Source organism: Pteronotus mesoamericanus, unplaced genomic scaffold (genome assembly GCF_021234165.1).
Source record: "Pteronotus mesoamericanus isolate MK-2021 breed Mesoamerican mustached bat unplaced genomic scaffold, CSHL_Meso_final contig_32, whole genome shotgun sequence".
Classification (NCBI taxonomy): domain Eukaryota; kingdom Metazoa; phylum Chordata; class Mammalia; order Chiroptera; family Mormoopidae; genus Pteronotus; species Pteronotus mesoamericanus.
The window spans coordinates 7,271,231-7,297,444 of NW_026555134.1; the positions used below are offsets into that span (position 1 = coordinate 7,271,231).

The following is a 26,214-nucleotide window of genomic DNA, read 5'->3' on the forward strand; positions in this document are numbered from 1 at the left end:
AAAGGCATTTTATTTCTAATTTGAGTTTATTACAATAATGAAATTAGAAAAGGATTTTTGTGTTCTTTTGGTTACATGTTATAATGATTTTGGATGTGTAAGCCTATAGTACATTTTCTCTTTTATTTCATTTGGTTAGAAAATCTTCCAAGATTGTAATTCAGCTAAATCTTACAACCAGGAAATAAGTAGCTTAATTACTTACGTTGGAAGACACAAAGTAGCCGGTCTTTCTGGGTTTCCCTTTTATTTCCTCTAGTGTGTTACACTTGTCTAGCCTTTGACTCTGCAGGAAAGGAGGATTGTCAGTTGCTCTGAAACTCTCAACCACAAGCCTTTCATTGTTCATAAAGGTGTCTGCACTTGACATTATTTGATGGCAATTAGAGTCATCCTTCTCCACCAGGGGCAGCAGATTGTAATCTACTGAATTGTCAGAACCACAGTGCTCCCTAATGCCGTAGGCATCAGGATGCAGTACTAGAGACTCTTTAGAGATTCTATCTTGTTACTGTGGTCCTTTGAAAGGAACTGGCAACTAAATTTTGAAGCAGGGCCAAACTGACTAATTTAATTTTTTTTCTGGCAAAAGTTACAAATTAAGGATGGCTGTGAAATAATCTCATTATGTGGTTATTATTTAATGTAATTTGACTTATAAAAATTAGTTTTCTAAGATGAGTTTATCTTGTTGTTTTGTTTTTTTTTTTTCTAAATAGCATTGTAATGTAATACACTTTCATGTCCTGGAAAAATCATTAAATTCTGGCTGGTGCCCAGATAGCCACTATATTATGCCATTTGATTAAAGTTGGATTTGAAAACGTTCTCAGTGACTTTTCTACTTTAATTTACTGATAATGCTGTACGGTTATGCTAATAGTCAATTTCTTGTTTCTTTTAAAGGTGCTAAAAGCCTTGTCATTTCTTACAGGAAATTTTTAATGGAAAATGGTTATAATGTTTTCTAAGGTTAAAGAAAGCTCTTTCCCACAAAATTTTAGAAGGAATAATTATCTCATTAATTTTACAACAGGCTATGTTCTGACCTTTAACCTTACAGACCCAGAATATGAATTTTGTCATTTAAGGAAATTGGATCATTTTTTAGAGGCCAAATAAAATTAAACAAATTTTAGTATTGATCAGTGAAATGAAAAAAAAGGATTTGTTCATTTACAATGAAAAATATGGTAGACTGTCACAGAAAATTTAATATAGTCTTCATGAAAAACCCATTTTCTCCTAGAAGGGAATCATGCATAGAAAGCCTGCTTGCTATGCATGGAAACAGAAAAGAGCAAGTTAGGCAAATTAAATATTTACTAGTTTTAGATTAACTAAATTCATGTATCTCCACAGTAATGATGATCTTCCATTAGGCAGTGCTAATGCTTGCTATTGTGACTCTCTCTCTCTCCTCTTTTCCTCCCTTTCACTTTTTAAAGCTTTCACTACCCAGCACATTTGGCTTCTGTCCACACCAGTCTCCTAAAATTACTATTGCTAAAGCTACTAATGACCTTAGTCAAATATCTTGGTATGGTAAGGCTCTAATTATACCAAAGGCAGAAATTGAAAGAAAAGATTGAGAAATTTATTTATATCAAAGTTTTATATTTAAATAAGATTGAAAAGCAAATAGCATATATAAGAAAAAAAGACTTTATGACAGAGAAAGGCTCACATCTTCATTAAAGGAGCTTTTACAAATTAGTTTTTTTTCTTTCATACTCAGACTTTTATTCCATTGAGGCCTTCAGCAAATTGAACAAGGCTCATCCACATTGAGGAGGACAATCTGCTTCACTCTGTCTACCAATTAAAATGTTAATCTCACCCAGAAACACCTTCCCAGACACATCCAGAAATAACATTTAACAGAATATCTCGGCACCGCCTGACCCAGTGAAGTTGACACATAATTTTGACTGCCACAGCATACAGTTGTTCATAGTGTTAATCCTTTTTGTTTCTGTAAGTTGATAGTCTTGTCACCTCTTTTTGTTTTTTATTTTTTTGGTTTATAAAATGAGCTTTACTACTTTATAACTAAAAAAAAAGAAAAGAAAAGTATTTTGTTATGTGTAATATGTGGATGGTCAATTTTCAAATTCTTTATTTTTTTATAATTTGTTTTTATTTTCCTGTTTTTTCTGTTACAGTTGCCCCAGTCCCCCCGCCCCGGCTCCCCCCTGCCCCGCCCACCCCTCTCTCCCTGGACGGTCATCCCCGCCCTGTTGCCCATGTCCATGGATCACCCCGACATGTTCCCTGACCAGGCGCTTGCCCTTCTTTCCCCCTGCTCCCTCCTCCCCTCTGGTCACTGTCAGTCTGTTCCTTGTTTCCACGCCTCTGGTTCTGTTGTACTCATTTGTTTTGTTTGCAAATTAATTTTTAAAAGGCTGTCCCAGTAGAAAATGGACAAAGAACATGAATGAAGAATTCAAATGATCAGAAATACAAATAAATGTTCAATAAGCATGGATGAGTTTTTCAGATTCACTGGTATGCAAAATAAATTTAACTAAAAATGAGACACCATTTTCCCCATCAAACATGATAAATAACAACAGCATTTGGTAGTGACACTGTGCTCATTCTGTGCCAACTCTGTTCGTATATTACTTACATGTTACATTACTGAAATTAACTAATCCAACAATTCTGTAAGTACATAGTGTTTTTATCCACATTTTACAGATGTGGATAAAACTGAGGCACATGAAGATGAGTAACTTGTCCAAGCTCACATAACAAATAAGTAATAAAGCCAGGATTTAAGCTCAGGTTCTCTGACTCCCAAGGTTTCAGTGCTCTTTAACTAGTACCCTTTATTGCCTCTCAAAGGTTTTAAAAAATAATAACCAGTTTTAATAGAGTACCTAGGAGCAAGCATTTTTATCCAGGTTAGAATAAGTTATTAGACACTTCTGAGAGAGCTAGCCAATATGTTTTTTTCTTTTTCTTTTTTTTATTAATCTTTATCCAAGGATATGTTTATTGATTTTAGAGAGGGAAGTAGGGAGGGAGGGTGAGAGGGGGACAGACAGACAAACGGAGACAGAAACGTTGATGTGAGAGAGAAACATCAATTGGTTACCATACATACCCCAACTGGGGAACCTTTTGGTGTACAAGACAATGTTCCAACCAGCTGAGCCATCTGACCAAGGCTGCAATATGTTTGAAAGTTTTAACATGTTCATAGTCTTTGGACTAGGAATTTATCCTAAGGAATTTTTATAATAAGTATGTAAAAATGTACACAGAAATTTTATCTGAAGTTTTTTTTAGGATAGCAAATGTAAACAATTTAAATGTCTAATAAGGGATTAGTTAAATAACTTTGGGAAATAGTCTTACTAAGTTTTCATTCTTATTAGAGATAATACAATAGTGTTGCTAATTAATTCATGCAAGAAAAAGTTTGCTCCTCTTTCCATATACATTAAGTATATACAGTATTTGACTTTACAAAACATTCCTATAAATTGCATTGTCACCTGATTTTCTCTTTTTAGCTACAACCAGGTTGCATGAGGAAAATTGATACAAAGTTTTTTTAAACTTGCAATAAATATTTAAAATACTCTTTTTAAGTAAACAAATTGCTAAGGAATTACAATATAAATTAAACATTATAATTGTTATAGAAGATGTGCTTAACTCTGTTAACTATTACTTTTGTTTATGTCTAGCATATCATTTAAGATGCCTTAGAAAAAGAACCATGGAGAAGTATGTTAGACTGCAGAAGATTGGAGAAGGTTCATTTGGAAAAGCCATTCTTGTTAAATCTACAGAAGATGGCAGACAGTATGTTATCAAGGAAATTAATATCTCAAGAGTAAGTATACGAGTATTTTTCATTTGGTTATTTAAGTAATAGTCTGGTTACAAAAGGACTCATTGTTAGAAATTAAAAAAATGTGTGGCCATGTATAACCCTAAGTGGAAAACTACCATGGTCCCAGGAAAGCCACTATTTCAGAATAGTCTATATATCCTTTCCGATTTTTTCCTGTGATGTGCACTTGTGTTTATATGTCTGCTGATCTGTAACTTAATGTAGTTTGAACATCTTAAAATGTTTTTACCTGTTGATTCAGCTCAGTCTTTTTAACTTCTGACTGCATTTTTGTTACTTGGACCATGCTTTATTACCATTATTTTTTTAACCATTTCTTATTGATGGACTTCTGGGTTGTGTAGTGAGTGATATTTAATTTGATATTTTCTTTCTTCCTCCCATTTAAGATGTCCAACAAAGAAAGGGAAGAATCAAGGAGAGAAGTTGCAGTGTTGGCAAACATGAAGCATCCAAATATTGTCCAGTATAGAGAATCATTTGAAGGTCAGATAAATATTTCAAGAGAGTTCCAAATGCTCATAAGCCATATGATGACTTTTGGATATTTTCCCTATAGGGAATCTTTTTGTAAATGTAATCATAGGAAGAAAAGTATATAATTTTTGCTTCAATACATATGCATATGAGTATCAGCTTGATTCTAAGAGAATACACCACACCACCCCTGTGTAGTTTAATACTGGCTCACGGTTACTATGATTTCTTAAATAGAAGCAATGGAGTGAGTGCAAGAATTTGGAAAAAGCAGGAATAGTAATTTATATCTGTTGAAACTATACTCCTTTTAAGTGCTACCAGTACTGCTACTGAGAAAATGTTCTGAGCTTTAGAAAGTATTCTACTCATTAGTATTCTCCTCTATACCTCATTTTTATAATATTGAGGTATGTTGAAAGTGTTCTCAAGTTCTTAAAATGTCATAGCTGTATTGCTGTTTTGGAAATATATATATAATTATTTTTGTTAATGCAGGAACTAAGATAAGGCAAAGCTTCTTTAAAGACAGGTCCAGGTGGCTTATTGAAATCTGATTGATGTCATTCCTATTATTATCATAAATCCCTCTAAATTATTAAACAGAAAGATATTCTAGATTGAAAGTAGGAGATAGTTTAAATGACTGTTTCAGGGTCACATCATATACCAGTTTCAGAGTCTGAATTAGAAAAAAAGTATCCTTGCTCCCAGGTAAACTTGGTATCTGTTAGAATAGAACATACTTTTTAAAATATGGATCATTTAACACATTATGTCATGAGATATTCAGATTTTTTTTTATTATATTATGGCAGTGAAATGAGGATTTATACCTAGGGTGAGAGTACGACATTAACCATCTCTTCCTTCCCAGGACATTTTTTTTAAGTTATCTTTATTTACCTTTAATTTTCTTTATTTATTTTTCTCCCAGTATCTATTGTTTAGTTTTTTTTTAACCACTAGGATTTTAATATTTCAAGTTGAAAGACTTGAATGTATATCAACAAATACTCCAACAGATGTTTTGTATTTATGTGAATGCTTCACATAGAAACATCTAAATAATTCATAAGGTGTAGCACATTCTTGAAATAGTTTTATTATTGCTACTATTTAATTTTAAAGGAATACATGTTCATAGTAAACATATCAAAAAAGTACAGATATGCATGAACCCTAAGTTCTCTGTTCTTCCCATTCCGCCCTCATTCCTAGGGGTTAGTATTGTTAATAAATCAGTGTTATATTCTACTGTATTTTCTGAGCAGAAGGGAATGGCAGCACTATAAGGAGTAATAACACCACCACAAGGTTCAAGAAATAAATCCTGCTAAAAATAAGGCCATAAGCACACAGGGTACTGGGAGAAGTGAAAAGTGGGAAAACAGTTATTCGAGTTGCAGTTGCTTCACTAGTAAGTAGTAGTTTCCTAAATGTTAGAAGTGGTATTGGCCATTCTCCCTTCCTTGGGAAGAATAAGTGTAGTTTTATTCTTGTGAAAGAATAAGAGTGGAGAGAAGGATTAAGAAGTGTCTACCCCCCTGGGAAGAGTCATGAAAGTATTTATAATAAGTATTAAAAGATGCATTTTTTGCCCTGGCTGGTGTGGCTCAGTGGACTGAGTGTCAGCCTGTTGCCGTTGCTGTTTCAGTTCCCAGTCAGGGCACGTGCCTGGGTTGCAGGCCAGCTCCCCAGTAGGGAGCACTCAAGCGGCAACCACACTGATATTTCTCTTTCTCTCTTTCTCCCACCCTTCTCTTTAAATAAATAAATAAATAAATAACACCTTTTAAAAAATAAAAATAAAATGTGCATTTTTAGCTTACATATTTTCAAATTAAGATGGGTTTTCTGGGACGTAACCCCATTGTGAGTGAAGGAGTGTCTATATACCTGTCTACCTATTGTCTGTATTCCAGAGATGTTTGGGTCAATGTGCGCAGCACTGTCCAATAAGATGGTATATTCTTGATGGGAAGCTCATTAATGATGGAGTTATTAACCCAAGTTCTTGTATAATCTGTGTGACCAGTATACCTTGACTTTGCACTCTAATTCTTTCAAATGTGGTTCTGTTTTTGGTTTAACAGAACACAATTAGTTAATTGCTGATTTTTAGTAAACCTTTGAGTACCTTTAATTTATCTATACTTTTGATACACATGTTAAAAAATGGAATGTAATATTTATGTTTTGTAGAAAATGGCTCTCTCTACATAGTGATGGATTACTGTGAAGGAGGGGATCTTTTTAAACGAATAAATGCTCAAAAAGGCATTTTGTTTCAAGAGGATCAGGTGAGTTACCATGTAGGAGATTGACTCTTCCTCCATATTGTTATTTAGAAGTAACTCAAAGTTTCTTTATATATGTATTTACTTATAACTACAAATGCTAATTGTAATTACTAGGGCAGTTCAGTATCATATTCTAATTCTTAAATCACATTTCTGTTCTAATTAGCTGCCATCTTGGTTCCATTCCCCATCTCATTTCCTGTCTGTAATATTGTTATATGTATAATATACAGGATGGAGCAAAAGTAGTTTTGCAGTTGTAAGTACTTTAAACACAGATTTTAGCCTTGTATTATTTATTAATTATTGTATTATTTTCCATATGAATAACTGTAAACCTACTTTTGCCTCACCCTGTATATTCTGTGTGTGTGTGTATATATACATGTACACACATATATATATAAAATACATATATTTATGTATATAACTGAATTATTTGTTGTAACTGGTTAATTCTAGTTCTTGTCAATCTGGCTTACTGCTGCCAGCCAATATCTCCCTAAAATACGGCTTGGTATATAACTCTGGCTCTAGAAGCCTCGTTTGGGCAACTGCATTAAATCTAACCTCTGTTTTGATATCAAGGATCTCTAAAGTATGACTCTACCCTACCCTAACTAAGTATTCTTGCTTTTTTCCTATTATACCCCAATGTGCACCTTGTGTCTTTTATTTAACAGATATTATTGAATATGCATTTTTGTATTAGACACTGAGGCACATGTTTATACATCTCATTCTTCCTGTGTGCTTATTATGTCTTTACAGTATTTTGGTAATACCTTACCCCCAACTCTTATTAATATTCTACCTTTTTTTAAGATCAGCTTAGGTCTTATCTTCCATGACCTTTTCCTCCTCTAAATTGCATTTCTCATTATCACCCATTTTTAATTTTAATTGCCTACTTTTACATAGGGGAGTAGAGGAAGCACTGTACTAGGAGCGCTGTGTTTGTTGTCTGTTTTAATTTGTATATCCCCTTGTATGAATATAGTTTATTTTTTTACTTAATAGGTAAGAAATATAAAAGAGGTTTAGTAGCTTTCCCAGAATCACATCATTAGTGTTTGAATATACCTGTTACTCCAAAGTTTGTGAAAATTTTTTTAGAAACTTAAACTGTAAAGTTATTTAAAAGTTCAGAAATGGAAGGTCCTCTTTTTCACTGCTCTGTCCCTGAGATTTAGTTTGGCATATTCTTCCAGAACTGTTTTTCATACTTGCACATGTACATGTGAAAACGGAGATACATACTCAGAAATAGGATACTATATATACTATGGTTTACCTTGCTTTTATCGCTTCAACGTTATCTTGCTTTTTACATGTTAGTCCAAATAGATCAATTATGTTAGTTTTAATAGCTGCTTTATGTTGCATTCTAGCAGAGCCTGTGTTTTTTGTTTCTTCTTACTCTTATTTTCATACTCCATTTTCATTCCCCTCCTCTCCTTAGTCAGCTATTCCAGTGTATAATGAATATCTCTGTATTTTTGCAAAATGGCTATCATTGTTTTGTATACATGTATTTTAAGTGCATACTTGTTGTAGAATATCTCATTTAGTTTTACTTTTTTTGTAAGTCTTATGTTTCTGATCCGTTTTGCTGTGTGTGCATGTGTTGTTTCTAACTGCTATATGATGCTCCACTGTAGTCTTCCAAGTCTACACTTCTTTTTCCTGCATCATGCGCCCTTCTTAATGTACTCTGAGTAATTTCACATCAGAATTATTTTCCCAACTAGGTTGGAATGTACTCTAGAGCACAGGTCACCGTTCTTACTTATATCATATCATTATACTTAGGAAAGCTGGGTCTATGCTAGATATCATTTGGCACAACTAAGCTGTTGGTTGATAATAGGTATCATACAGGTGGGGACTTTTAGGCTCTTAGTAGTAACTAGGAAATATGGGAAAGTGAAATCTTGAGTTACATTTTAATTAAGTATTACTATATAAGGTAATGCCATAATTCTCAAGCTTTACTTATCTCCTTTTCCACAATTAAGCCTAGTAGACAGAGCACAGAACTTAAGAGTAAGAGGACTTGGGTTTGAGTCCTTGTTCTACTTGTCAGCTAGTAGTTGTTTTGTTAACTGAGTCTTCTCATGCAGCTCTTCCAACAGCGTTGAGCTAATTTATATATAGTGAGAAGTAACCTGAAAATTATTTTATTTTTTCTAAATTCAAGATCTAGACTTGGGAAGGCAAAGATCTAGACTTGTCAGAGATTTGGTTACTTGATTAAGACAGGACAAAGTAACAAAGTATTGCAGAAAATAAATGCAGACAGAGAGCAGTTGGGGAATATGGCAAAGGAGAAAGCATTGGGACTCTATCTCCCCATCCATACAATTACAGTGGCAGCATCATTTTGATGAACTAATTTGGATCTCTGGAGTCTTTTAAAGGCTTGCAACTTCCAGGGAAATACTTAGATGGGAAATTGTGGTTAATTTGAGCCAATTACAGCTCTTAGTTTTGTAGTAGCAGCTACCCCCTCCCCCCATTTCTGAGTGCCAACGCAGCCAGCCATGCAGGCATTCCAAGAGCAGCTTGCATGCACCTTGTGAGAGCGGTGTCAGCAGAAAGCCCCTGTCCTCCAAATGTTGGGGATCTGTGCTCGGATAATTGATACCTGCTTCTGATCTCCAAGTTACAAAGAAGCAGGCGAACCCCCCAACCCCCGCCCATTGTAACACGCCTCATCCCTTCTTGTTGAAATAACTTCTAGGGGATTTAAAGGGCAAGCATACTTTTATTTCCTGCTTCATTTCTTTCTTCTCCTTTTTGGGAGCCAGACATTACCAACTAGGACATTCAAAAGTAACCACATATACACAGGGAATTAAAAAGTTACCATGCACAGGTAGGGAAGGATGCAGGCTTAGAAAAGTCCTCAGAAGATTTTAAGTTTTACCTCAGGCTGATCCTCAGCTCAGAGACAGCATACGACAATTTAAAAAACAATAAATTCAAAACAGCAAACCTTAGGGAGGAAGAATCTTTTTTCATAGTTCCCACGTAATTACATTCAAATAACTAGTTTTCAACGACAGAATCACAAGGCATATAAAGAGACAGGAAAGTATGGCACATTAAAAAATAATAAAAGAAATAGAAACTGTCCCTGAAAGAGACCTGATGGCGATCTACTGGACAAAGACTTTAAAACGACTGTCTTAAATGCGCTCAAAAAATTAAAGGAAGATGTGGAGAAAGTTGAGAAAGCAATATGTGAACAAAATGTTAATATCAGCAAAGATAAAATGTAAAAAGAAACCAAAAAGAAATTCTGAAGCCAAAAAGTACAGTAACTGAAATGAAAAATTCATTAGAGGGATTCAGAGATGGATTTGAGCAGGTAAAAGGAAGAATTGGCGAATTGAAGCTATGACAGTGGAAATCATTGAATCTGAGGAACAGAAAGAAGAAAACTGGAAGAAAAGTAAACAGACCATAAGGGACCTGTGGAACATCATCTAGTAGAACTACGTATACATTGCGGGAGTCCCAGAGAGAGGAAAGAGACAGAAAGGGGCAGAGAGAATATTTGAAGAATTAATGTTGAAAACTTCCCAAATGTTTTGTAAGACATGAATATAAACATCTAGGAAGCTCAACAAAGTCTAAGTTGGTTGAACTCAAATAGACCTACACCAAGACCTTGTAATTAAATTGTTAAAAGGCAAAGACAGGAAGAGAAGTGACTCATTACATATACCAGCGATTTGGTAAGATGATCAGCATATTTCTTTTTAGAAACTTTGGAGACCAGAAGACTTGGGCTGATATATTCAAGTGCTAAAAGAAAAACTGTCAACCAAAAATCCTATATCTGGAAAAACTGTCCTTTGAAATGAGGGTGAAATTAAGATATTCCCAAGTAAACAAAAGCAGAGGTTAATCCTTGCTCAGCTTGCATTGAAAGAAATGCAAAAGAGAGTCCTTCAGACTGAAATGACAGAACACTGGGCAGTGACTTGAAGCCATATGAAGAAATAGAGATCTCAGAAAAGGTAAATATATAGGCAACTATAAAAGCTATTATCATAATAATGATTTGTAACTCCCCTTTTGTTTTTTACATGATTTAAGAGATTAATGCATTTTTAAAAGGCAGTTATTTCTCTAAAAGCTAGTATTATAACCTGTAACGCCATCATTTTGTGTTCTATATAATTTAAGAGACTACTGCTTTTAAGAAATCACCAGTTTCTTTTTGGACACAAAAAGATGTATGAAGATGTAATTTAGTGACATCAATAACTGAAAGGAATGGGATGGAAATGTAAAGGAGCCGGATTTTTGTTACTGAAGTTAGGCTGGTACAAATCCAAATTAGGGTATTATAACTAGGGTATTGAATGTGAATCCCCATGAAAACTGCAAAGAAAATAGACATAGAATGAATATATGCAAAAGGAAGTGAGAGATAAATTTTAATGTTTCACTATAAAAAAAAATCAACTAAACACAGTACTGCAGAAAGTGAGGGACAAAAAGCTACAAGACATGTAAAATGAATAAGAAAGTTACAGAAATAAGCTTCTTCATATAAATCAGCCTTAAAAAGGAAGGAAATGTGCTACAACATGGATCTACTTGAGAACATTATGCTAAATGAAATAAGTCAGTAACAAGAAGATGAATACTGTAGGATTTCACTTATATGAGGTACTTCAAGTAGTAAAAATTATAGCGACAGAACATAGAATAGTGATTTCCAGGGACTGGGGAGAAAGGGGGAATGGAGAGTTATTTTGTAATGGGTATGGAGAGTTTCAGTTTTGCAAGATGAAAGTGTTCTAGAGTTGGATGGTTGGTGATGGTCACGCAGCAGTAGGAATGTATTTAATACTGCTGAATTATACACTTAAAAATGATAAAGATGCTAAATTTGTGGTATGTGTATTTTACTGCAATTAAAAATTTTTTAAGTATACATGAAGTTTATACAATATTAGGATCCTTAGCTCACCCATAGTTGAGGAACCTTTGTTCCAAAAAAAAATAAATAATAATAAAAAAATAAGTGCTGCCCAAAGCAGAGAAAATCATTCTGGTGGGCATGGGATAACTGCTTTCTGGGCAAATTACACAGAAGGGAAATAGCAAGTAAGATATTACCTCTTATTAGAAGCTCTAAGATCATTTTCTGTTCTAATACAGAGAAGGCCAAGTTCTATTTTTTTTATTAATACACCCCTCAAAACTAAGCATTCTTTAATAGAATTTTGACATGTTTTATTGCTGTCAAAGGAACCTGAATTTTGAAGCAGGGAAAGGGTATTGCAGTATTGCTTTAGTGCTTTAAGGCAATTTATAGTAGTGGAAATAAATTGTACACAGAAAACTGTAATTCAGAGAAGTATATATATATAATTCCATATGGTGTTTGGTTGGGCTTGTTCAACATTTCACAAGCCTTTGAGATTGAATTTGAAAGCCTTTTGAGCAAGAGAATGCCATTATCCTAGCAGTATTGTGTAATAATTAACATGAACTAACGTGTACAAGGAAGTAAAAAAAGAGAGATTAGAAGTAGGTTATAATTTAAGGGTCTTCACTCTCCCTCAATCCCAACTGCAAGTAATCGAGCCCTGATGTAATGAGTCTGTCCTCAGCTCTGTTTATACCTTCCATCAGAATTTAGCTCTAGAGCCGCTTCTATTTAACTTTTGTCATCATCTCCAGGCTGAATTGGCTCTCCTCTGTGCTTCTTCAACACTCTGGTTTATCTCCCTCCATTGGCTTTGATAGGCCTTGGCAAACAATGGCCTGTACGACAAAGTCCACTGTCTATATTTGTAAACAAAGTTTTAATAAATTTAGTTATGTGTATTTGTTTGCATGTAATCTGTGCCTGCTTTTACACTATGGTGGCAAAGTTGAGTTAAGACAGTGACCGTGTGGCCTGCAAAGCCTAAAATATTTACCGTCTGGCCCTTTGCAGAATAAATTTGCTGACCCCTAGTCATTGAGCTCCTTTATTTATTTATTTTTGTCACTTCCTGTACCTATTAGGTACATCACTGCTGCTGAATACTTTTATAAAATTGTAAAGGAGCCCAGGGAGATAAACTAACGAACAATCCTATCTTTAAATTGAGGCTTGGGTGATTTCTAGATGTGTTCTAGTTCTACAGGTAAACTGTGTAACAGTAAGACTCAACTGAGTTTAATTTTCGTCTTTTTGTACTTGTTTCTGATCCTTCCATGGTTGAATTAATTGCGCTGTCAGTGTTCTTATTGCAGTTATAAAACTCGTGCATTTTACTTAGGTGTTTGTTTATATTTCTGTCACTGTATGAACTCCTTAAAGTCAAGAGAACTGTATTTCATTTTTCTTATTACATTACCTTATGTATATATGGAAAGGATCTTAAAAATTCATGTAGTCCTTAGTAATTCTGTGTTGAACTGAACTGGGAGGCTTGGTTTTTTAAAGAAAATTAATTTTAAAAATTAATTTTAAAAATTAAGTTTAGGTTACTTTAGTGTAGTATTTATTCTTTTAAAAATACTGAAGGTATGATAGTAAAAAGGGAAGCTTGTTACTTACTTTTCATTCTGTTTTCTGAAATTTTTTTTCCCTTAGGTATACACCGTTACCTGATTGGTAGCTATCCTTCTATATTTCCTCCTTTCATTATTTCCTTCTTACACACACCACACACTCATATACAATTATATAGAGTTAGGTATGTAATATACATAAACATATATTTTAAAAATAGGAGTATGCTGTGCATACTATTCTGCAACTTTCTTTTTTTCACTTAACAGTGTACATAGAACTAACTTCATTCTTTTCAGTAGCTGCATAGTATTCTAAGTTCAGTGATATCATAATGTATTGAACCAGGCCCCTTGATGAACATTTAGGGTGTCTGTATTTTTTTTGCTCTGACAAACAGGGCTAGGGTAAATATCCTTCAACACACCCTTTTGTATTTGTGATTCTGTACCTGTAGGATAAATTAGAAATTGCAGTTTGTTCTTTCAAATGATGTGTGAATTCAAAATTTTTGCATATTTTGCAAAATGACTGTACTTGACTTTCCCACAAATAGGGTATGCGGAGACCTATTTCCTCACATTCTGACAAACATTGTATGTTATTTCATTTTTGTCAAGTTCAGATGGTATTTTTATTTTTATTTTTTAACTTAGAGGGAGGTTAGTATTTTGTATATGTGTTTATTAGTGTTTCTTTCCCTCTGACATTAGCCCTTCCAGGCTTTTGTGTACTTCTTGTTTTAGCTGCCATATTTTCCTCAGTGATTTGGAAGAACTTGTTCATTTTAGAGAATTGGTTGCGGATATTTTCTCATATAATTATTAAGCTTGATTGTGTATTTTGTCATGCAGATGCTTTAAATTTTATAGAGTTAACTTTGCCATTCTTGCATCTTGTGACTTGGGGGATTTGTGTCATGTTTTGAAAGTCCTGCTTTAATCAAAGAGTACAGAAAATTAACTTATGTTTTCTTTTATTATTGTATATAATTTTTTGTTTCAAAATTCCAGCTACTTGGAATTGTTTTTGTATGGTCTGAGGAATAAATTAAGCCTTTTTACTTGCAAGTGGCCAACTCCAAAGTGTTTTTTTATTTGGTAAATATGGGGAGGAAACAAAAGGAAGAGATGTTGTCTGAGTTTCCAGCCTATATTTTCCTCTCATGATTTTTATTCTTGTAAAAAAAAGCATTATAGAAAAAAAGATATACTTTAAAAACAAAGTCACCCACTATCAGAGTATCATAAAATGTAACTAATTTCCATTTTTCACTCCTCTCTAGAAATGTCTTTCCAAATTAATTCTGATTTATAAGAGATGCTTCAGTAACAAGTCTCTTTAAAGTTAGTATGTGCCTTGCACATATGTCAGTTGGCTTAAATATTTATGTAATATTAGTGACTACAAATTAAAAATAAGTTATAGCCTAAATTTTTTTAAAGAATTTAATTCCCTTCAACCCCAGCTATTTCTAAATCCTTTTAGTGATCAAGGAAAGACTACTGTGAAATGTAAATTTTAGAAGAAATAACAGATCTCATTTCCCCCCGCTAGATTTTGGACTGGTTTGTACAGATATGTTTGGCCCTGAAACATGTACATGATAGAAAAATTCTTCACCGAGACATAAAATCACAGGTATGTTTATTCTGTTATTAGTATCTTCTGAATGAATATGAACATGGAACCAGCATTGCTTTGGGCCAAAATTTTTTAACTCAATTCAGTCAGTATCAGATTATGTTTTCTCCCTGTGCTCCAATCCTAGAAGTCCTCATCAGCATCCTGTGTTAGATCTCCTACCTACTTCCTCTTCCTTGATTTACTTTCTCATTGTAACAGAAAACTATACAAAAAAATGGATGTGTGGAAGGTATATTTTTTGAGATGATATTATTCCATTCTCTTTAATGATAATTTGGATATAAATTTCTAGGTTGGAAATTATTTCCCTATAGAATTTTGAAGATACTGCTCATTTGTTTCTTGGCTTCTACTTGCTGTTTAGGAATTTAAAGCCATTATTATTTCTTATCCTCCTCATCTCTGGAAGATTTTAGGGTATTCTGCCTGTCCCCATTTTTACGAAATTTCAGTGTTGCCCATCGGTGAGGTCCAGTTTTTATTCATTATGCTGTGTACTTTTCCCAGAAGAGAAGGGGTATTCCCCAGGAAATGTTTTGAAAAATGTTTTTCTGTGTTTTTTCAACTATTATTTCTCTATTACTATTGTCATGGTTATCTTATGGATTTTTTTCTGAACATAATGGTGGAGCTTCTTAATCTCTCACTTCAAGTATCTTATTTGTTTCATATTTTAACTCTGTCTTTCTACTGCATCCTAGGTGATTTCCTCAACCTGCCTTTTTAATTTTGTGTAAACTAGTGCTTAATGTAATCTATTGTTTAATAATAATTGTGTTCTCTTCAAGGTTTTAAAATGGATTTTCACATGCATCTATTCTTATTTCTGATTGGTTCTTCCTTCATAATGTCTTGCTTTTTAAATGGATATTTATCTCTTCATTTACCTCTTTGCAGTTTCTTAACACCTGTGGAGTTTTTGTTGGACTCTTTTACAATATTAATTCTGTCTGGAATGAATTTTTGTTCTGGTGTTTGGCTCTTTTTCTTTGCATTATATTTCTTCATATGTATGGTTTGTCCCCATAGCTGATTCATCTTTGCATAGAGGTTTCATGGTTGCCTCACATAGGCTCTCTCAGTTCCAGAGTGGGGAGTACAGAGGAAGTTTGTTTCTGGGGTCAAGGCCTGAGTGTCTGTACCTCATGCCCACAGGTTCTCTAGAGGCTAAGAGCCCCCAGGTGAATAGTGGGAAGGAGAGGAACAGTGGTGGAAGTTCTATACCCCATCTTTCCTGCCCCCCACAACCCTGCCACCTAGCCCCATTTGACCCCATTTTACTCCATCCCCATCAGCCTCGCTTTGTGTTATCTTTAGCTGTGATCATGTGCCTGATTCAAGTCTCCTGACTGATATAGATGGAATTTTAATTGATGTTATTCCACAAACTCTTGACTTCACTCTTTGATAGAGTATTGGAGCTCTGAATTTGTAAATGTGTACTGTAGTTCTGTATTTATAAGTGCAAAATAGTTGAGTAAATTATTGGAAATTAAAAAAAAAATTTGAATCTATTTCATTGGCTGTTTTATTTTTTATTTATTTTTATTTTTTGGATGGTGCCCAGGGGTCTGCACTAATCCAATAAAGATTTATTTCTCTATTTTCCTTTAGGAGTTTTATAGTTTTAATTCTTGTATTTAGGTATAGAGCCCATTTTGAGTTAATTTTTGTAAATGATACGAGAAAGGGATTTACATTCATTCTTTTGCATGTGGATATTGAGTTATCCTAGCATTTTTTTAAACTGCATTTATTTTTATGAAAAAAGTTGACTCAGAACTGAACTGCAATAATAATTGTTTTTTTCCTCTCTTTTATAGAATATATTTTTAACCAAAGATGGGACAATACAACTTGGAGATTTTGGAATTGCTAGAGTTCTTAATAGGTAAAATATCAGTTTTAAACTTTGTTTTGATATGTCTTCAGTGAAATTTTAATTCATTATAATATATATGTGGTAATTTATATCTTTAAGTATCTTAAGCTTCTCCAATAATTCTCTTTTGGTTCCAGTACTGTAGAGCTGGCTCGAACTTGCATAGGGACCCCATACTACTTGTCACCTGAAATCTGTGAAAACAAACCTTACAATAATAAAAGGTATTTAAAATATTATTACATGTATGTTTTCTTTAAATCTTTATGTCATATTATATTTATTAGCCTTAATATTATTCTAAAATCAATAATATACATATGTGTATATATTCACATGCATTTCTTTTTTTAAATCCTCACTCAAGGATATATTTTTATTGATTTTAGAGAGAGAGGAGGGTGGGGGGAGAGAGAGAGATAGAGACAAAGAGAGAAACCTCAATTGGTTGCCTCCTGTATGTATCCCATCTGGGGATTGAACCCAAAACTTAGGTATGTGCCCTGATTGGGAATCGAACCTGCAACTTTTTGGCAGGCTAGTGCTCCAACCAACTGAGCCACCTGGCCAGAGCCACACACATTTTTTTAATATACGATGAGGGAAATTATAAAGAAGCTATTTCACTCTCATGCTAAAGGAACTGTAGGGAAAAAAATCACTTTATTATATAAATTATATTTGGAAATAGCTTTCTTTGGCCTTTTTCTTTGTAATAGTAACTTCCTGTTGAATTATGATAGTTAATTTTTATTGAAGATTTTTCTCTGCAATGGGCATTGTCTTGTATTCTTTCTATGTATTAACTCTTAATCTTCACAATAACTGTGTAAGTTGTATATATTAATCATGTGTATTAACATTTCTCCTTTCCTTATAAGGAAATCAGATGCAGAGAAATGTAAAGTAACTTCAAAGTCCCAGGCATCTGGCTTCCAACTTCAATTTTCTAATTACTGAGCTGTGCTGTAGTTACCAGATTGTTTTTGTTGGTGGGAAGAGGAATTCTGCCACTGAAATCCAATTATCCTTTATTTTCTCCCACTCAATTGTAATAGAAAAAACATTGGTTTTAATTATGAAAGTGCTCATAGAAGCTAAAAGGAAAAAAGTGGTAGCTGGCCGTAATACATGTATTTATAATTGCTATTTGTCCTCCCTATCTCCTATATTTGTTCATTTATTTTTTTGAGAATGAGGAGGAAGCTGTGTTTCAAACTCTTAACAGTAGAGACTGAGAACATCATCCCAGCAATGTATTTTTAAAAACAACCTGTATTACAATAATTGGTCTAGTCCATGGAATATATTATTAGTAGATATTCTAAAAGATAAACAGAATTTTCTTTGAGCTAAAGTAATTTCAGTTTTAATGTTATTTCTGTGTCTTGTGGATGAGTCAACTGTAAAAAAAAAAAATCAAGTTTTTAATTAAGAATGGATTAATCACCCTTTAAATAATTTTATATAAAACTAATTTTGTGGGGAAAATGCTTTAAAAATATAATAGATGAGCATTATTGATTATATTTCAAAATTCATATTTTTTATGAATTTTATGAAATGAAAAATATGAAAATGTATTTTAAAGTATTTTATTAATAAGATCTTTAGTGTAATGTTTTTTGTTTATACTGTTTAATTTGTGTGATGCACAAATTACTAAGTAGCTTAATTAGATTTACATTCTTTTCCCAGCTGAATCTAGAAATTAAATAGAAAATAGGGATTACAGGTTTATATTTGTAGATTTTTGTGAGACTTCCCTGGTAAAGATAACCTTGAGATATCAGTAATGGCTTTTATTCTTTTCCAATTAAGTTCAACTTTTAGGAGCTGTGGTTTTTGCTTTTGGTGACTTCGAAGGACCACTGTAACTTAAAACTATCTAAGTATTTTTTTTCTTTCAAAAAACAGAGGTAGTGTTTTTTTTTAATTGTAAAAATACCTGTTTATTTTAAGATAGAAGAGATCATGTATAAAGAAGATAGTGTAACTAAGTCTTTAATTTAGAATGAAATAAGTGAATATATTCACCCTTACATAATATTTCTGTTGGCTGTCACAGGTTTGTTTGAGACATGAATTTGGTAAATTAATACTTTCTTTATGTTTATTAAACTAGTATTTTGCTTTTATATTTTTAAAATCATAAATTTTATAAATAATTGAATAAAGCAGTTTGACTTGTGAAATAAAATAACAATGGAATATCTATAAAGTTTATTAATTTTTTTTAATATTAAATTTCTTTAATGAAACTAAATAATTGCCGGGACAGCCATTGTTTTTCTCATCTCTTTCATAATTTGGTTATGGTTAGAATTTTAAGTTTTAAGAGGACATGTTTTATGAAACACATTTTTGCAAAGCATTTTCATATTGGTATTGTTTTCTTTAAATGAAAAAATAATTTAAGTAAAATCTGATACTTACACAGATTTTTTTATTCATCTGTTTTCTAGTGACATTTGGGCTCTGGGATGTGTCCTTTATGAGATGTGTACTCTTAAACATGCAGTGAGTAAAAGTTTCTGAAATATTTTAAAACTTATGTCAAAAAGTGACTTATATTTTTATGTTTTAAAAGTAATATGCATCTTTCAGATGACCCCATTGTACTAGAAATTCTGTCAGTTTTAAATTTCTCAACTTCTCTGAAGTATAAATTTTAATTGTCCCTTAATGTGTATATATATTTTACATATTGTATGTTATATATTTATTATAACATTTATTTAGTATAATACATACATTTATTTAGTACATATAATAAATATTATAATATAATACATAACATATAATATAATAAATAATATAATATATATTATTTATTTAGTATAATATACTTTTTCTAGAAAATTATTTCTAAAGACAGCAATAAATTTGCTATCTTTTTAATATTAAATTCATATATGAATTTGATATTTTAGCTTAAAAATGTTAATTAGTTTCATTTTGACAATTACCATCAAAAGAACTAACTTATTTGAGTTAGGAATTGAAATTTTCAACCTATTTATCAAGGGATTTTATCATTTAAATACTCTTTAATCCAGAGTTCTTAAAATTTTCACTTTTGATACTCTTTTGAGATGACACATGCTATCTCAAAAAGGTGGAGTTCTTGTCCATAATAGGATGATTTTTAATCACTTTCTTTTTCAGAATTTGCTCTTTAAAAAGTCTTCTCCCATTGATTAAGCAATAATGTATTTTCATTAGAGAAAACTTAAGAAAGTACATAAAAATATAAAGAAGTGAGTAAATACCAAAAGCAGTTCTTTCAACCAGCAATGACTACTTGTAATGTATTATCATTTCCTTCTTGGCCTTATTCTACAGTAATTTATAAAATGAGTTTTGTTCTGTTTTGTTTTTGCCCTCAAAAGTTTGATTTCATTGTTAACCAGGTTTAGAGCTTGCTTTTTATTGCATATTACTTGAGCATTATTTTTCTTCATCGTATTTTTTTCATGTTTGCATACTCTTCTACTGTGTTGCTTTAGATTTTATTTTTGTTTCTTAAGGAAAAAAATTATAGACTGGTAGGTGATATACAGTGATGGCTGTTGCATGTATATTTTAAGGAATTGGTCAGTTTTTCTGTGACAGTCATTTTAAGTGTAAATCAAAGTTTTGTTTTTAAATATTTAACTGTCACCATTGCTTCCATGCTTTGAAGTTGTTTACTCTTAAAGTGGACATATGAAATTAAGTAATTCACTAACGTTTGTTTATGAAGAGTTTGTCAGTTGAGAGGTAAGTGAAAATTCTTTGTAGTGAAGGAATCGAGTAACATTTTTCTGCACTTAAGATTTTTTCTTACGTGCATAGATATTTCTGGACAATTGAATTGTATTCAAATTTTAATAAACTGAATGACATATTTTAAATGTGCCAGAAGGATTCGACATTGAACAGAAATATTTTGTAATTGGTATAATCACCAATACCTAATTTATAGCATGTTTTGTTTTCCTAAGTGTACACATGGTGGGGCAAAAGTAGGTGAGAACATTAAACAGGTTTTTTGTTATTTTTTCCTAGATTTCTATTTATTTTTTTAAATTTTTCATTGTTGTTCAAGTACAGTTGTCTCCATTTTCCCGCCACCACTTCCCCCTGCCTCACCCACCCTCAATTCCCACCCTCAATCCTTCCCCTCTTTGGCTTTGTCCATGGGTCCTTTTATACATGTTCCTTGACAAACCTTCCCCTTCTTTTCCCCCATTATCTCCCTTCCTCCTCCCCTCTAGTTACTGTCAGTTTGTTTTTTATTTCAATGTCTCTGGTTATATTTTGCTTGCTTTTTTGTTTTGTTGATTGGGTTCCATTTATAGTCGAGATCATGTGGTATTTGCCTTTCACTGCCTGGCTTATTTCATTTAGAGTAATGCTGTCCAGTTCCATCCATGCTGTTGTGAAGGGTAGTAGCTTTTTCTTTCTTCTATGTAGTATTCTATTGTGTAAATGTACCACGTTTTTTTGATCCACTCATTTACTGTTGGGTACTTAGGTTGCTTTCAATACTTGGCTATTGTAAATTGTGCTGCTCTGAACATTAGGGTGCGTAGGTACTTTTGAACTGGTGTTTCGGGATTCTTTGGATATAATCCCAGCAGTGGAATTGCTGGGTCAAAAAGCAGTTCCATTTTTAGCTTTTTGAGGAAATTCCGCACTGTTTTCCACAGTGGCTGCACCAGTCTGCATTCCCACCAACAGTGGACTAGGGTTCCCTTTTCTCCACAACCTCACCAGCACTTGTTTGTTGATTTGTTTATTATGGCCATTCTGACTGGTGTGAAGGGGTGTCCCATTGTGGTTTTAATATGCATCTCTCTGATGGCTAGTGATGCTGAGCATCCTTTCCTATGTCTCTGGGTCCTCTGTATGTCCTCCTCGGAGAAGTTCTGCTCAGGTCCTTTGCCCATTTTTTAATTGGATAGTTTGTCTTCGTACATTGGAGTCATGTGAGTTCCTTATATATTTTCGAGATCAAACCCTTGTATTATTTCCATGCAAACAACTACTTTCGTCCCACCCTGTATCAAGAACACATTGATAATGTACAACTGTTCTATACCATTTTACCTGAGATGTCAAAGTTTCATTTTACTTACTGTCCAAATGATACCTGCTTTAGATTTTAAACTATCCCACTTCTGGTTTTGATTTTTATTTCAGTTAGAGTTCATACTGTATTTAATCCTAAAATATATAGTATTCCCATTGATATGACTTATATTCCCCTTTGGAATATTTGCCACATTGATGATTCCATCGCTTTTGGGAACACCACACATTTAAAAATAATAATAATGAGTAGTGTTTGAAAGGAAAATAATTAGTACTTTTATTTATTATATTTCCCCAAAATACTTTTAGTTCTGCAATTGATTTCTTGTTGTAATTACTACAGTAGGAGTTTAGGAAGGTAGGTCTTAAATGAACACCACCAGGTTTGTTTGTTTTACCATCTTTTTTTTTATTGTTGTTCAGTTACAGTTGTCCTGCCTTTTTCCCCATTCATCTCTCCCACCCCATCGGTCCCCCCATTGTCTGTGTCCGTGAGTCCTCTACTCATGATCCTTTGCTTGTCCCTTCCCCTTCTTTCCCCAGTTTGTCTTACCATCTTTATTGTCATGTTTTTATAAAATCTTTATATAATTATTCCTTATATCCCAACTCTTAGTGTTTTAAATAAGTAAAAGTCTTATAGCAAGTTATAAGATTATGAGTACTGGTATTCTCATTTAAATATATTTATACATAACCTCGTGAAAAAAAAATAACCAAGAGAACCTTGCTCTAAAGAACATATGCTGATTAAAATATTTGAAAGATGACTATCTTTCTATCTATTGAGATGTTCTATCTCAATAGGAAATGAACTGTTTGTCATTGTTGATATTCCCGTTTTCAGCTTATGTATGTTTTATGTTTCTTTTTTTAATTTTAGTTTGAAGCTGGCAATATGAAAAACCTGGTACTGAAGATAATATCTGGATCTTTTCCGCCTGTGTCTTTGCATTATTCTTACGACCTCCGCTGTTTGCTCTCTCAGTTATTTAAAAGAAATCCTAGGGATAGACCATCAGTCAACTCCATATTGGAGAAAGGCTTTATAGCCAAACGCATTGAAAAGTTTCTGTCACCTCAGGTATGTATTTTTACGTTAGAATTAAATTGAACAGTTGGATTATGGTACTTAACTAGAATGTGCCCTCCTCTGTTCGGAGGAGAGCAAACGCTTCGGAACTTTGGGGGAATGAACTGCATTTTTCAAAACATACTGCAGTCACCTTCCTTTCCAGTCCTGTGTAACTTCTGATTTGCTTTTCAGTTGTGAAACTATAAGAGGGAAAATATTCCTTCTGTGTCTCCTCTTTACACTTAATCCTTGACTGCTGATCACCAACTGTGTGGTGGCTTTCCCTCCTGCCAAGAATTCTGTGATACCAGCTGGGTGTCCTACAATTCAATTCAGTTCTGACACTATCCAAAAAAACGTTTACAGTTATATATTGACAAGAGTAGAAGCTCATTGGAGATGTTGAGAAGATTCAGATTAAAGCTCAGATAACTGAGAGGTTAATTTGAGAAGGGGATAATGAAGTAATTCTTGATCAGTTTTGAAAGTAAATGAGGGATATGGGTACACATAAAATATAGATAGAGGTTATTTCAGATGGGAGGTAGTTGTGTTAAATTGCTGAGATACAGAATAGGTAAGCGGTATGGGGGGCCTTTGTGGTGCATTAGGTTAATTTGAAAAGAAAGCTTGTTTGAAGAAGTCATAAAAATCAATTGGTAAGATTGGGAGGACGTTAGTATGAGGGGAATTTCTGTGAATAGAGTACTTGGGTTTAATTAGTAGAGTTTATTTAGCAGCATAATTGTGACTGAGAAAGGAAAAAAAATGTATTCTGATTAATGCGTAAGTTTTTTATGTTGGAAATTTAACACCTTGTCTAACTTTTCCCCCCCTTTCAATCTAAGCTTATTGCAGAAGAATTTTGTCTAAAAACATTTTCCAGGTTTGGAGCACAGCTTATACCAGGTAAATGAGTCCTTTTGCCTGTTTGCTGTAATTAATATAATAATTATCCTAATTAGAAATATTTATTCATACTAGTGATATATGTAGAAATGATAAATTGGGGCAATTCTAGATAAATTTAATCCAGAGGAAAATGAATTTTTAAATTATTTATGACATGACAATATATAGCATTTTCTCATGAATTACTAACAAAATTTCCGTTTCTTGTATGCCTTTCTGTCTTAGATGTGAATTACAACATAGGGAATGTAGTCAGTAATGTAATAACTATATTTGGTGCCAGATTTATTGGGGTGATCACTTTGTAAGTTATACAAATGTCTAATTACCAGATTAAACACTTGAAACTAATATACTACTGTTCATATACTATAACTTAAAACAAATAATAAAACATTTAAAGAATTAATATAATTACCATGGAGGAGGAGAAAATTAGGAGTCACTTTATAACTTGGTGTCCTGCTGGTGCTGCACCGTCAGCCTCCCGAGCAGAAGCCTGGCCTTTGGATGTCATACTCAGCACAGCCAGGACCGGTGGGCTGACAGGGTAACCACACTCGGGCATGACCTTCAGTGAGTGTTTCTGACCGGTCCCTGTGTGTAGGCAGCTTCCATCTTCCTTTGTCGATGTGTAGCACCTGCTGTGGCGTGTGGTGCTCTGTGATGGCTGCACGCTGAGCTGTAGGAAATGCCATCCATGGGCAGTGAATTAAAACTTTCTAGGCCATTGAGGTTGGTCCTAGGGTTTAAGAAATGCCTGTGGATAAACAAGTAAAGCTTGATCAATGCCCTGCTATACTTCATAACCAAAAAAAAAAAAAAAAGCTGGTTTTAAAAGGTGTATTGAAACTCTCTTGGTGCACTGGTTAATATGCATTAAACGCAGGCTTGTTATTTTAATGGCCACGTTTCAGTGGTAGGTTCTGTTCCTTCTCTTGTTGCCATTTGGTGATGTGTTTGCACTCCATAAACGTGGCAGAGTTTTTATAACCCAGCTCATGTCCATTGAGGGAAGCCTGCAGTGAGACCGAGGGACACATGACATGGTGTGTTTGCACAGAGGGCCCTTTGTAAGTTTTCACTGTCTGGCTTGAATAAATAGAAATTTTTTATCTTTATCAAACACTTAAGTGGTATTCTGAAAATATTGTCATAGAATGTTATAAAATGTCTTACTTAGCTAAGTGTATACATTTTTTATGTAAAATATTTTTCTTTGAGAAATCCTTCATATTCTATAATTAAAAATAAATTAATGTGAAGCCAGGTGCCTTACCAAGGATGTATTTTTTTTAAATGTGGCCATCAATAGTAGAATATTTGTAGCATTGTGGGTATGGTTTTAATACCATGTGGATGTATATGCATATATTTGTGGGAGAGGGAAATTATATTTTTTCTACATAGAATGACTGCAGAATGGATTTCTAAACTCAGTAGACGTTATTTAAGACTTGAAGAGTATGTTGTTTTTCAAACATGTGTTTCATGTTCTGGTCCATTATGAGTTTGAGTAAATTAATAAAAATAAATACTATATCATGAAACTGAGTTGCCGTAAGCCAGAAGTGTCTGGCAGTGCATCCTCAGGAAGGCCGCTACACTTGGCTCTTCTTAAAGACTAGACTCCTCCTTTCAGTGTGAGAGACTGTCAGTTCCTGAAAAATCAGTTCACTCTAAATAAAATCCACAAGGACCGACACAGTGGAGTCGTCATGTCTCTCTTAACAGTCAAAATCTAGTCTCATGAGAAGCCAAATCTTAATTAAAAGCCTCATTGTCACAAAGGCCCGATATGCCTCACATCAGCACATTGTTTCCACATGGGTGAGCCTACGTAGAAATTAGAAAATTACTTTGTTGTAAGAGTTGGATAGATGAAATGTTAATAGCATGGGGCTAAAATAGGAGTTGCATTGCTCCAACACCCTATATTAAACTTCATCCTACTGTCAGGCTTGTCTCTGAGTCTGAGAAATGCTCAAAAATCAGTTAAGTAATTCTTCTTCTCTAGAAAGTGAATGGAAACTACTCATATAGTTTCTTGGGACTCTTCATTTTTGTGCTTTTGTGCCTCTTGCCCCTTTTCTGGCATACAGAGTATTTCTTGGGTGATGTTAATACATGTATCCAGGTTACAGTATTGTGACTTTGTATATCTGTGATCTGGATTAATACAGTTGAATTCTGACAGGGAAATTTTTTTCACATTTCCCAGTTCCTGTCAGAATACAGTTGGAGTATGTATTTGGAAAATCTTACACTGACATAGTCTATCTCGTATCTTCAACCCCAGTTACTTATGAATCTCTAAACTGCCAATAAAATGGATATTCTTTTGTTATTATAAGAGTTTACCAAGTTATATGAATAACACATATTCATTATAAAAATTAAAAGAAGAAAAAAATTACCTCTAATCTTAACACATAGTTA

At 33.4% G+C, this 26,214-nt stretch overlaps 1 protein-coding gene across 1 annotated transcript in view; it reads left to right on the forward strand.

Annotated features, from left to right (window-relative positions):
* Positions 1–26,214, forward strand: part of NEK1 (NIMA related kinase 1) — a 96,540-nt gene that overhangs the window by 5,464 nt on the left and 64,862 nt on the right. The window contains exons 2-10 of the mRNA XM_054576064.1: positions 3,702–3,850; positions 4,261–4,357; positions 6,554–6,651; positions 14,738–14,821; positions 16,651–16,718; positions 16,847–16,933; positions 19,175–19,229; positions 22,672–22,872; positions 23,712–23,772. Coding sequence (XP_054432039.1) covers positions 3,734–3,850; positions 4,261–4,357; positions 6,554–6,651; positions 14,738–14,821; positions 16,651–16,718; positions 16,847–16,933; positions 19,175–19,229; positions 22,672–22,872; positions 23,712–23,772 — 868 coding nt within the window. The 5' untranslated portion in view covers positions 3,702–3,733. The remainder of the gene's footprint in view (positions 1–3,701; positions 3,851–4,260; positions 4,358–6,553; positions 6,652–14,737; positions 14,822–16,650; positions 16,719–16,846; positions 16,934–19,174; positions 19,230–22,671; positions 22,873–23,711; positions 23,773–26,214) is intronic.